Source organism: Pleurodeles waltl, chromosome 6, assembly GCF_031143425.1.
Source record: "Pleurodeles waltl isolate 20211129_DDA chromosome 6, aPleWal1.hap1.20221129, whole genome shotgun sequence".
Taxonomy (NCBI): domain Eukaryota; kingdom Metazoa; phylum Chordata; class Amphibia; order Caudata; family Salamandridae; genus Pleurodeles; species Pleurodeles waltl.
Window position 1 is genome coordinate 14,432,821 of NC_090445.1, and position 13,026 is coordinate 14,445,846.

The following is a 13,026-nucleotide window of genomic DNA, read 5'->3' on the forward strand; positions in this document are numbered from 1 at the left end:
GGGCAGGTGGGGGAGCAGGGAGGGATAGCTAGGGGTAGTGGGGGCCTGGGGCAGGTGGAGGAGCAGGGAGGGACAGCTAGGGGTAGTGGGAGGAGATCTGGGGCAGGTGGGGGAGCAGGCTGGGATAGCTACGGGTAGTGGGGGGGATCTGGGGCAGGTGGAGGAGCAGGGAGGGATAGTTAGGGGTAGTGAGGAGGGCCTGAGGCAGGTGGAGTTAAGGGAGGGATAGCTAGGAGTAGTGGGGGGGTCTAGGGCAGGTGGAGGAGCAGGGAGGGATAGCTAGGGGTAGTGGGGGGGTCTGGTGCAGGTGGAGGAGCAGGGAGGGATAGCTAGGGGTAGTGAGGGGGGTCTGGGGCAGGTGGAGAGCAGGGAGGGATAGATAGGGGTAGTGGGGGAGGTCTGGGGCAGGTGGAAGAGCAGGGAGGGATAGCTAGGGGTAGTGGGGGAGGTCTGGGGCAGGTGGAAGAGCAGGGAGGGATAGCTAGGGGTAGTGGGTGGGGTCTGGGGCAGGAGGAAAAGCAGGGAGGGATAGCTAGGGATAGTGGGGGGGTCTGGGGCAGGTGGAAAAGCAGGGAGGGATAGCTAGGGGTAGTGGGGGGATCTGGGGCAGGTGGAGGAGCAGGGAGGGGTAATGGGGGATCTGGGGCAGGTGGAGGAGCAGGGAGGAATAGCTAGGGGTAATGGGGGCATCTGGGGCAGGTGGGGGAGCAGGGAGGGATAGCTAGGGGTAGTGGGAGGGAACTGGGGCAGGTGGAAGAGCAGAGGGGATAGCTAAGGGTAGTGGGGGGGGGTCTGGGGCAGGTAGAGGAGCAGGGAGGGACAGCTAGGGGTAGTGAGGGCCTGGGGCAGGTGGAGGAGCAGGGAGGGATAGCTAAGGGTAGTGGGGGGTCTGGGGCAGGTGGAGGAGCAGGGAGGGATAGCTAGGGGTAGTGGGGGGATCTGGGGCAGGTGGAGGAGCAGGGAGGGATAGCTAGGGGTAGTGGGGGGGATCTGAGGCAGGTGGAGGAGCAGGGAGGGATAATTAGGGGTAGTGGGGGGGATCTGGGGCAGGTGGAGGAGCAGGGAGGGATGGCTAGGGTTAGTGGGGCCTGGGGCTGATTGGGGAGCAGGGAGGGATAGCTAGGGGTAGTGGGGGGATCTGGGGCAGGTGGAGGAGCAGGGAGGGATAGCTAGGGGTAGTGGGGGTCTGGGACAGGTGGAGGAACAGGGAGGGTTAGCTAGGGTTAGTGGGGCCTGGGGCAGGTGGAGGAGCAGGGAGGGATAGCTAGGGGTAGTGGGGGTTCTGGGGCAGGTGTAAGAGCAGGGAGGGATAGCTAGGGGTAGTGGAAGGGGGCTGGGGCAGGTGGAGGAGCAGGGAGGGATGGGTAGTGGGGGCCTGGGGCAGGTGGAGGAGCAGGGAGGGATAGCTTGGGGTAGTGGGGCCTGGGGCAGGTAGAGGAGCAGGGAGGGATAGCTAGGGGTAGTGGGGGGGGGTCTGGGGCAGGTGGAAAAGCAGGGAGGGATAGCTAGGGGTAGTGGGGGGGATCTGGGGCAGGTAGAGGAGCAGGGAGGGACAGCTAGGGGTAGTGGGGGCCTGGGGCAGGTGGAGGAGCAGGGAGGGATAGCTAGGGGTAGTGGGGGGGGGTCTGAGGCAGGTGGAGGAGCAGGGAGGGATAGCTAGGGGTAGTGGGGGGATCTGGGGCAGGTGAAGGACCAGGGAGGGATAGCTAGGGTTAGTGGGGCCTGGGGCAGGTGGAATGGCAGGGAGGGATAGCTAGGGGTAGTGGGGGGATCTGGGGCAGGCGGAGGAGCAGGGAGGGATAGCTAGGGGTAGTGGGGGGTGTAGGGCAGGTTGAGGAGCAGGGAGGGATAGCTAGGGGTAGTGGGGGGTGTGGGGCAGGTGGAGGAGCAGGGAGGGATAGCTAGGGGTAGTGGGGGGATCTGGGGCAGGTGGAGGAGCAGGGAGGGATAGCTAGGGGTAGTGGGGATCTGGGACAGGTGGAGGAGCAGGGAGGGATAGCTAGGGGTAGTGGGGGGCTGGGGCAGGTGGGGGAGCAGGGAGGGATAGCTGGGGGCAGTGGGGGGTCTGGGGCAGGTGGAGGAGCAGGGAGGGATAGCTAGGGGTAGTGGGGGGGTCTGGGGCAGGTGGAAGAGCAGTGATGGATAGCTAGGGTAGTGAGGGGGGGTCTGGGGGTAGGTGGAGGAGAAGGGAGGGATAGCTAGGGGTAGTGGGGGGATCTGGGGCAGGCAGAGGAGCATGGAGGGATAGCTAGGGGTAGTGAGGGGGTTTTGGGGTAGGTGGAGGAGGGAGGGATAGCTAGGGGTAGTGGGGCCTGAGGCAGGTGGAGGAGTAGGGAGGGATAGCTAGGGGTAATGAGGGGGGCCTGGGGGTATGTGGAGGAGCAGGGAGGGATAGCTAGGGTAGTGGGGGGGGCTGGGGCAGGTGGGGGAGCAGGGAGGGATGGCTAGGGGTAGTGGGGGGATCTGAGGCAGGTGGAGGAGCAGGGAGGGATAGCTAGGGGTAGTGGGGGGGCTCAGGTAGGTGGAGGAGCAGGGAGGGATAGCTAGGGGCTGTGAGGGGGGTCTGGGGCAGGTGGGGGAGCAGGGAGGGATAGCTAGGGGGATCTGGGGCAGGTGGAGGAGCAGGGAGGAATAGCTAGGGGTAGTGGGGGCCTGGGGCAGGTGGAGGAGCAGGGTGGGATAGCTAGGGGTAGTGGGGGGGGGTCTGGGGCAGGTGGAGGAGCAGCGAGGGATAGCTAGGGGTAGTGGGGGGGTCTGGGGCAGGTGGGGGAGCAGGGAGGGATAGCTAGGGGTAGTGGGGGGGTCTGGGGCAGGTGGGGGAGCAGGGAGGGATAGCTGGGTGTAGTGGAGGATCTGGGGCAGGTGGAGGAGCAGGGAGGGATAGCTAGGGGTAGTGGGGAGTCTGGGGCAGGTGGAGGGGCAGGGAGGGACAGCTAGGGGTAGTGGGGGGGCTGGGGCAGGTGGAGGAGCAGGGAGGGATAGCTAGGGGTGGGGCCTGGGAAGGTGGAGGAGCAGGGAGGGATGGCTAGGGTAGTGGGAGGAGATCTGGGGCAGGTGAGGGAGCAGGGAGGGATAGCTAGGGGTAGTGGGGGGGATCTGGGGCAGGTGGGGGAGAAGGGAGGGATAGCTAGGGGTAGTGGGGGGGTCTGGGGCAGGTGGAGGGGCAGGGAGGGATGGCTAGGGGTAGTGGGAGGGGTCTGGGGCAGGTGGAGGGGCAGGGAGGGATGGCTAGGGGCAGTGGGAGGGGTCTGGGGCAGGTGGAGGGGCAGGGAGGGATGGCTAGGGGTAGTGGGGGGGATCTGGGGCAGGTGGAGGGGCATGGAGGGATGGCTAGGGGTAGTGGGGGGGATCTGGGGCAGGTGAAGGGGCAGGTAAGGATAGCTAGTGGTAGTGGGGGGGATCTGGGGCAGGTGGAGGGCAGGGATGGATGGCTAGGGTAGTGGGGGGGATCTGGGGCAGGTGGAGGGGCAGGGAGGGATGGCTAGGGTAGTGGGGGGGGATCTGGGGCAGGTGGAGAGGCAGGTAAGGATAGCTAGTGGTAGTGGGGGTGGCAGTGATGGTAGGTGTTGAAGCAGGCACCCCCCTTGTGATGGGGAGGGTAGTGGGGGGGGACTGGGGACAGATGCAGTCAGGGACACCCCAGGGGCACCGAGGGATGACCCGATGACACTCACTTGTCCACCATAGTCTTGAAATCCAGGACGCCTTCGATCAACTTCGCTGCAAATCTGGGGAGGACGAAAGGTGAAAACATAAGTGAGACACGGGTGACATGGGCCCGAATGCCCGGTTATGAGCCCCCTGCACCCCACCCCACTCCCCGTCTAATGCACCAAACATCATCTGCCCCATCCCCAACCCAATGTACCAAACATCACACCACCACCCCATCCAGTGCACCAAACACCACTCCCCATCCAATGCCCAACACATCACCCCCGCCCCATCCAATGCATTGATCACCCCCCACCCCATCCATCACACCAAACATCACCTCCCACCCCAGTCCAATGCACCAATCACCCCCACCCCATCCATCGCACCAAACATCACCTCCCACCCCAACCAATGCACAAATCACCCCACCCATCCATCGCACCAAACATCACCTCCCACCCTATCCAGTGCACCAATCACCCCCCACCTCATCCATCGCACCAAACATCACCTCCCACCCCAACCAATGCACAAATCACCCCACCCATCCATCCATCGCACCAAACATCACCTCCCACCCCATCCAATGCACCAATCACCCCCACCTCATCCATCGCACCAAACATCACCTCCCACCCCAATCCAATGCACCAATCACCCCACCCATCGCACCAAACATCATCTCCCACCCCAATCCAATGCACCAATCACCCCCCACCTCATCCATCGCACCAAACATCACCCCCATCCAATGCACCACACATCACCCTCCCACCCCATCCACTGCATCAAACATCACCCCCTCCACCCCATCCAATGCACCAATCACCCCATCATTTGCACCAAGAATCAACCCCCCACCCCATCCAATGCACCAAACATCACTCCACCCAATGCACCAAACATCACCCCAACCCCATCCAATGCACCAAATATCGCCCCACCCCATCCAATGCACCAATCATCACCCCTACCACATGCAATGCAAATATCACCCCATCCCATCCAATGCACCAATCATCACCCCAGCCCATGCAATGCAGCAAACATCACACCACCCGATCCAATCATCACCCCCATCAAATGCACCAATCACCCCATCCAATGCACCAATCATCACCCTCACCCCCATCCAATGCACCAAACATCACCCCACCCCATCCAATGCACCAAACATCACCCTCACCCAATGCACCAAACATCATCCCCATCCAATGCACAAATCATCACCCCACCCCATCCAATGCACCAAACATTACCCTCACCCCATCCAATGCACCAAACATCATCCCCATCCAATACACCAATCATCACCCTCACCCCCATCCAATGCACCAATCACCCCCACTCCATCCAATGCACCAAAAAACACTCCCCCCACCACATCCAATGCAAATGTCACTTCCTCACCCCATCCAGTGCACCAACCACCCCACCTTCATCCAATGCACCAACCATCACCCCACCACATGCACCAATCATTCCCCACCCCATATAATTCGCCAATCACCACCCCATACAATGCACAAACAATCACCCCCACCCCATCCAATGCACCAATCACACCCATCCAATGCACCAAACATCACCCCCACCCCATCTGATGCACCAAACGTCATCCCCAGGGGGAGCTGAGAGTCCGAGGAATGAGTGCCCCTCTAGGGGAACACCCTGCTGAAGGGCCCAGGCAGAAGCAGGGCTTTTCCGGTTTCAAACCCACAGCTAGGCACACTGACACCATCAACAGGAAATAACATCAGACAACCTTTGGTCCAACAGTGACAACACGGATAATCACACGGCATGGAATGGGATCTCGGTCAGAGGCCATGATGACGTCACTTCTACCCTCAATGAGACTGCTTTGTGCACGCGACATGAATGAGTGACCTTTGATCACTCAGACCATCAGCCTGTACCTCATAGCGCTGCGAGGCCCTCGGAGGCCTGCTGGGCGCTAGGGGGGCTGCAGAGCAGGATACGGATTTGTGGGGCCCGTGGCAGGGATTATTCAGGGTGCAGACACAGGGCCCGGTCAAGTGTGACAAAGGGGAGTGGAGGAAGGGGCAGAGTACAGCAGGGACGTGGCTCCATTCATCCGGGGGTGCACTGGCGACGGGGGGCTCGGCAGGAGAGGCTGGATTGGGAGCATTAGTCCTGTCAGCAGCAGTAACAGAGAGCATGGGGTATCCCTTGGCAATGGGCCCCTCAGCAGCCGTCCTGTGCCCCCCCTCCTAAGGCCACTCCCCGGGGCCCTCAGCAGCTGTCCTGTGCCCCCCCCTGGGCAGCAATAGAGGGCATGGGGTTCCCCAGCAGCAAGGGGCCCCTGAGCAGCCGTCGTGTGCCCCTTGGGCAGCAGTACAGGGCATGGGGTTCCCCAGCAGCAAGGGGGCCCTCAGCAGCCGCATCAGGGGCCTGCCAACAGAAGAGGGCATGGGGTCTGTCACACAGACCTCACCTCGGGCCTCTCAGCAGCTGCTAGGGGCCTGCACTGTAAATGTTTGTTAGGGTTGTACAGAAAAGATAACTGCTATTTCTTCTGTGAACTAATCACAACAAGCATTGGCAAAGCAACAGGTCTCGCCTTTGGGACCTCATGTTGGGCCAGAGCAGTTGTACGCACTTCGTCCCCCAGCGGCTTCCTCTGGACTTTACCCTGGTACCACCAGGTACTTACAGCAGGAGAGAGGGCAGAACACACGAACCGAGCACAGAGCTGACAGGAGAGCGGGCACAAGGTTACTGCCCTTCCATCATTCACCGAGGGGTTTAAACTCATCAGCTCGCCCCCTGATCACAGACCAACTAAAACATAAGATTTCCAACCACCTCAAAAACTGCAAAAACAAAAACACAAGACAACCACAACATCAGGCAGTGCAAGGAAAAAAAAACAAGAAAACGTGAGCACATCCATTGGTGCAAGAAAAACACAGACACCCAGCATATTAACTGGTGCAAGAAAGACAATCAGACCCCCAGCACATGAATCCGACTCCCAGCACATGAATCAGTGTAAGACAGAAGAAACCCAGCTCATGAATCAGACCCCAAGCACATGAATCAGTGTAAGACAGAAGACTCCCAGCGCATGACTCAGAACCCCAGCACATGAATCAGTGTAAGACAGAAGACTCTCAGCACATGAATCAGACCCCCAGCACATGAATCAGTGAAACACAGACTCCCAGTGCATGAATCAAACCCCCAGCACATGAATCAGTGTAAGACAGAAGACTCCCAGCACATGAATCAGACCCCAACACATGAATCAGTGTAAGACAGAAGAAACCCACCTCATGAATCAGACCCCCAGCACATGAATCAGACCCCCAGCACACGAATCAGTGTAAGACAAAAGACTCCCAGCGCATGAATCAGACCCCAGCACATGAATCAGACCACCAGCACATGAATCAGACCCCCAGCACATGAATCAGTGTAAGACAGAAGAATCCAGGATCTGTAAAGCACGGCAAATCACTGTGAGGATCTCAAAGTGCTGAATTGTGGGCACAAGGAGATTAAGTGATTTGCCCAGAATCAAAGGATGTTGAGTAGATGCCGAGATTCGAACCTGGTTCACCCAGCTCCAAAGGCAGCAGCTCAGGCCGTTATGCCACACCCTCTCCCCGCACATAAATCAGTATAGAACAGAAGTCCCAGCACATGAATCAGTGTAGGAAAAAACACAAGAAGCCCAGCACATCAATCGGTGGAAGAAAAAACGCAAGACACCCAGCACATCCATCGGTGCAAGAAAAAACGCAAGACACCCAGTACATCAACTGGTACAAAAAAGACATAAAACCCCCAGCACATGAATCAAAGTAAAACAGAAGTCTCCCAGCACATGAATCACTGCAAGACAGAAAACTCCCAGCACATGAATCAGTGTAAGACAGAAGACTCCCAGCACATGAATCAGTGTAAGACAGAAGACTCCCAGCACATGAATCAGTGTAAGACAGAAGACTCCCAGCACATGAATCAGTGTAAGACAGAAGACTCCCAGCACATGAATCAGTGTAAGACAGAAGACCCCCAGCACATGGATCAGTGTAAGACAGAAGACTCCGAGCACATGAATCAGTGTAAGACAGAAGACTCCCAGCACATGAATCAGTGTAAGACAGAAGACTCCCAGCACATGAATCAGTGTAAGACAGAAGACTCCCAGCACATGAATCAGTGTAAGACAGAAGACCCCCAGCACATGGATCAGTGTAAGACAGAGGACTCACAGCACATGAATCAGTGTAAGACAGAAGACTCCCAGCACATGAATCAGTGTAAGACAGAAGACTCCCAGCACATGAATCAGTGTAAGACAGAAGACTCCCAGCACATGAATCAGTGTAAGACAGAAGAAACCCAGCTCATGAATCAGACCCCAAGCACATGAATCAGTGTAAGACAGAAGACTCCCAGCGCATGACTCAGAACCCCAGCACATGAATCAGTGTAAGACAGAAGACTCCCAGCACATGAATCAGACCCCCAGCACATGAATCAGTGAAACACAGACTCCCAGTGCATGAATCAAACCCCCAGCACATGAATCAGTGTAAGACAGAAGACTCCCAGCACATGAATCAGACCCCCAGCACATGAATCAGACCCCCAGCGCACGAATCAGTGTAAGACAAAAGACTCCCAGCGCATGAATCAGACCCCAGCACTTGAATCAGACTCTAGCACATGAATCAGTGTAAGTCAGAAGACTCCCAGTGCATGAATCAGACCCCAGCACATGAATCAGACCACCAGCACATGAATCAGACCCCCAGCACATGAATCAGTGTAAGACAGAAGAATCCAGGATTTGTAAAGCACGGCAAATCACTGTGAGGATCTCAAAGTGCTGAATTGTGGGCACAAGGAGATTAAGTGATTTGCCCAGAATCAAAGGATGTTGAGTAGATGCCGAGATTCGAACCTGGTTCATCCAGCTCCAAAGGCAGCACCTCAGGCCGTTATGCCACACCCTCTCCCCGCACATAAATCAGTATAGAACAGAAGACCCAGCACATGAATCAGTGTAGGAAAAAACACAAGAAGCCCAGCACATCAATCGCTGGAAGAAACAACGCAAGACACACAGCACATCCATCGGTGCAAGAAAAAACGCAAGACACCCAGTACATCAACTGGTACAAAAAAGACAGAAAACCCCCAGCACATGAATCAAAGTAAAACAGAAGACTCCCAGCACATGAATCACTGCAAGACAGAAGACTCCCAGCACATGAATCAGTGTAAGACAGAAGACTCCCAGCGCATAAATCAGTGTAAGACAGAAGACTCCCAGCACATGAATCAGTGTAAGACAGAAGACTCAAAGCACATGAATCAGTGTGACAGAAGACTCCCAGCACATGAATCAGTGTAAGACAGAAGACCCCAGGACATGAATCAGTGTAAGACAGAAGACCCCCAGGACATGAATCAGTGTAAGACAGAAGACTCCCAGCACATGAATCAGTGTAAGACAGAAGACCCCCAGCACATGGATCAGTGTAAGACAGAAGACTCCCTGCCCATGAATCAGTGTAAGACAGAAGACTCCCAGCGCATGAATCAGTGTAAGACAGAAGACTCCCAGCACATGGATCAGTGTAAGACAGAAGACCCCAGGACATGAATCAGTGTAAGACAGAAGACTCCCAGGACATGAATCACTGTAAGACAGAAGACTCCCAGCACATGGATCAGTGTAAGACAGAAGACTCCCAGCACATGAATCAGTGTAAGACAGAAGACTCCCTGCGCATGAATCAGTGTAAGACAGAAGACTCCCAGCGCATGAATCAGTGTAAGACAGAAGACTCCCAGCGCATGAATCAGTGTAAGACAGAAGACTCCCAGCACATGAATCAGTGTAAGACAGAAGACTCCCAGCGCATGAATCAGTGTAAGACAGAAGACTCCCAGGACATGAATCACTGTAAGACAGAAGACTCCCAGCGCATGAATCAGTGTAAGACAGAAGACTCCCAGCCCATGAATCAGTGTAAGACAGAAGACTCCCAGCACATGAATCATTGTAAGACAGAAGACTCCCAGCCCATGGATCAGTGTAAGACAGAAGACTCCCAGCGCATGAATCTTTGTAAGACAGAAAACTCCCAGCACATGAATCAGTGTAAGACAGAGAACTCCCAGCGCATGAAGTGTAAGACAGAAAACCCCCAGCACATGAATCACTGCAAGACAGAAGACTCCCAGCACATGAATCAGTGTAAGACAGAAGACTCCCAGGACATGAATCAGTGTAAGACAGAAGACTCCCAGGACATGAATCAGTGTAAGACAGAAGACTCCAAGCACATGAATCAGTGTAAGACAGAAGACTCCCATCACATGAATCAGTGTAAGACAGAAGACTCCCAGCACATGAATCAGTGTAAGACAGAGAACTTCCAGTGCATGAAGTGTAAGACCGAAGACTCCCAGCACATGAATCACTGTAAGACAGAAAACCCCCAGCACATGAATCAGTGTAAGACAGAAGACTCCCAGGACATGAATCAGTGTAAGACAGAAGACTCCCAGGACATGAATCAGTGTAAGACAGAAGACTCCCAGCCCATGAATCAGTGTAAGACAGAAGACTCACAGCACATGAATCAGTGTAAGACAGAAGACTCCAAGCACATGAATCAGTGTAAGACAGAAGACTCCAGTACATGGATCAGTGTAAGACAGAAGACTCACAGCACATGAATCAGTGTAAGACAGAAGACTCCCAGCACATGAATCAGTGTAAGACAGAAGACTCCCAGCACATGAATCAGTGTAAGACAGAAGACTACTGTAGGAGGCTGGACTGGCTTGTAGTGAGTACCAAGGGGTACTTGCACCTTGCACCAGGCCCAGTTATCCCTTATTAGTGTATAGGGTGTCTAGCAGCTTAGGCTGATAGATAATGGTAGCTTAGCAAAGCAGCTCAGGCTGAACTAGGAGACGTGTGAAGCTACTACAGTACCACCTAGTGTCATATGCACAATATCATAAGAAAACACAATACACAGTTATACTAAAAATAAAGGTACTTTATTTTTTATGACAATATGCCAAAGTATCTTAGAGTGTACCCTCAGTGAGAGGATAGGAAATATACACAAGATATATATACACAATAGCAAAAATATGCAGTATAGTCTTAGAAAACAGTGCAAACAATGTATAGTTACAATAGGATGCAATGGGGAAACATAGGGATAGGGGCAACACAAACCATATACTCCAAAAGTGGAATGTGAACCACGAATGGACCCCAAACCTATGTGACCTTGTAGAGGGTCGCTGGGACTATCAGAAAATAGTGAGAGTTAGAAAAATAACCCTCCCCAAGACCCTGAAAAGTGAGTGCAAAGTGCACCAAAGTTCCCCTAAGGACAAAATAGTCGTGTTAGAGGGAAAATGCAAGGAAAACACAAATCAGCAATGCAACAACGATGGATTCCTGACTGAGGGTACCTGTGGAACAAGGGGACCAAGTCCAAAAGTTACAAGCAGCTCGGAGATGGGCAGATGCCCAAGAAATGCCAGCGGTTGGTGCAAAGAAGCTCTTACTAGGCTGAAGAACTGTGAATACTGCAGGAACGACAAGGGCTAGAGACTTCCCCTTTGGAGGATGGATCCCCCACGCCTTGGAGAGTCGTGCAGAAGTGTTTTCCCGCCGGAAGGACGCCAACAAGCCTTGCTACACGCAAATCGTGCGTTTGGCGTTTTTGGACGCTGCTGGGGCCCAGGAGGGACCAGGAGGTCGCAAATTGGACCTGCAGAGAGAGGGGACGTCGAGCAAGACAAAGAGCCCTCACTGAAGCAGGTAGCACCCGGAGAAGTGCCAGAAACAGGCACTACGAGGATGCGTGAAACGGTGCTCGCCGAAGTTGCACAAAGGAGTCCCACGTCGCCGGAGACCAACTTAGAAAGTCGTGCAATGCAGGTTAGAGTGCCGTGGACCCAGGCTTGGCTGTGCACACAGGATTTCCGCCGGAAGTGCACAGGGGCCGGAGAAGCTTGCAAAGTCGCGGTTCCCAGCAATGCAGCCCAGCGAGGTGAGGCAAGGACTTACCTCCACCAAACTTGGGCTGAAGAGTCACTGGACTGTGGGGGTCACTTGGACGGTGTCGCTGGATTCGAGGGACCTCGCTCGTCGTGCTGAGAGGAGACCCAAGGGACCGGAGATGCAGCTTTTTGGTGCCTGCGGTTGCAGGGGGAAGATTCCGTCGACCCACGGGAGATTTCTTCCGAGCTTCTGGTGCAGAGAGGAGGCAGACTACCCCCACAGCATGCACAAGCAGGAAAACAGTCGAGAAGGCGGCAGGATCAGCGTTACAGAGTTGCAGTAGTCGTCTTTGCTACTATGTTGCAGGTTTGCAGGCTTCCAGCGCGGTCAGCGGTCGATTCCTTATCAGAAGGTGAAGAGGGAGATGCAGAGGAACTCGGCTGAGCTCATGCATTCGTTATCTAAAGTTTCCCCAGAGACAGAGACCCTAAATAGCCAGAAAAGAGGGTTTGGCTACCTAGGAGAGAGGAAAGGCTACTAACACCTGAAGGAGCCTATCACAAGGAGTCTCTGACGTCACCTGGTGGCACTGGCCACTCAGAGCAGTCCAGTGTGCCAGCAGCACCTCTGTTTCCAAGATGGCAGAGGTCTGGAGCACACTGGAGGAGCTCTGGACACCTCCCAGGGGAGGTGCAGGTCAGGGGAGTGGTCACTCCCCTTTCCTTTGTCCAGTTTCGCGCCAGAGCAGGGGCTAAGGGGTCCCTGAACCGGTGTAGACTGGCTTATGCAGAATTGGGCACCTCTGTGCCCAACAAAGCATTTCCAGAGGCTGGGGGAGGCTACTCCTCCCCTGCCTTCACACCATTTTCCAAAGGGAGAGGGTGTCACACCCTCTCTCAGAGGAAGTTCTTTGTTCTGCCATCCTGGGCCAGGCCTGGCTGGACCCCAGGAGGGCAGCTGCCTGTCTGAGGGGTTGGCAGCAGCAGCAGCTGCAGAGAAACCCCAGGAAGGGCAGTCTGGCAGTACCAGGGTCTGTGCTACAGACCACTGGGATCATGGAATTGTCCCAACAATGCCAGGATGGCATAGAGGGGGCAATTCCATGATCATAGACATGTTACATGGCCATATTCGGAGTTACCATGGTGAAGCTACATATAGGTAGTGACCTATATGTAGTGCACGCGTGTAATGGTGTCCCCGCACTCACAAAGTTCAGTGAATTGGCTCTGAACAATGTGGGGGCACCTTGGCTAGTGCCAGGGTGCCCTCACACTAAGTAACTTTGCACCTAACCTTTACCAGGTAAAGGTTAGACATATAGGTGACTTATAAGTTACTTAAGTGCAGTG

The 13,026-nt window shown here is 55.1% G+C and overlaps 1 protein-coding gene across 1 annotated transcript in view; it reads right to left on the reverse strand.

Moving 5' to 3' along the window:
• CRAT (carnitine O-acetyltransferase) overlaps window positions 1–13,026 on the reverse strand; it is a 466,622-nt gene that overhangs the window by 229,626 nt on the left and 223,970 nt on the right. The window contains exon 4 of the mRNA XM_069237047.1: window positions 3,675–3,728. Coding sequence (XP_069093148.1) covers window positions 3,675–3,728 — 54 coding nt within the window. The remainder of the gene's footprint in view (window positions 1–3,674; window positions 3,729–13,026) is intronic.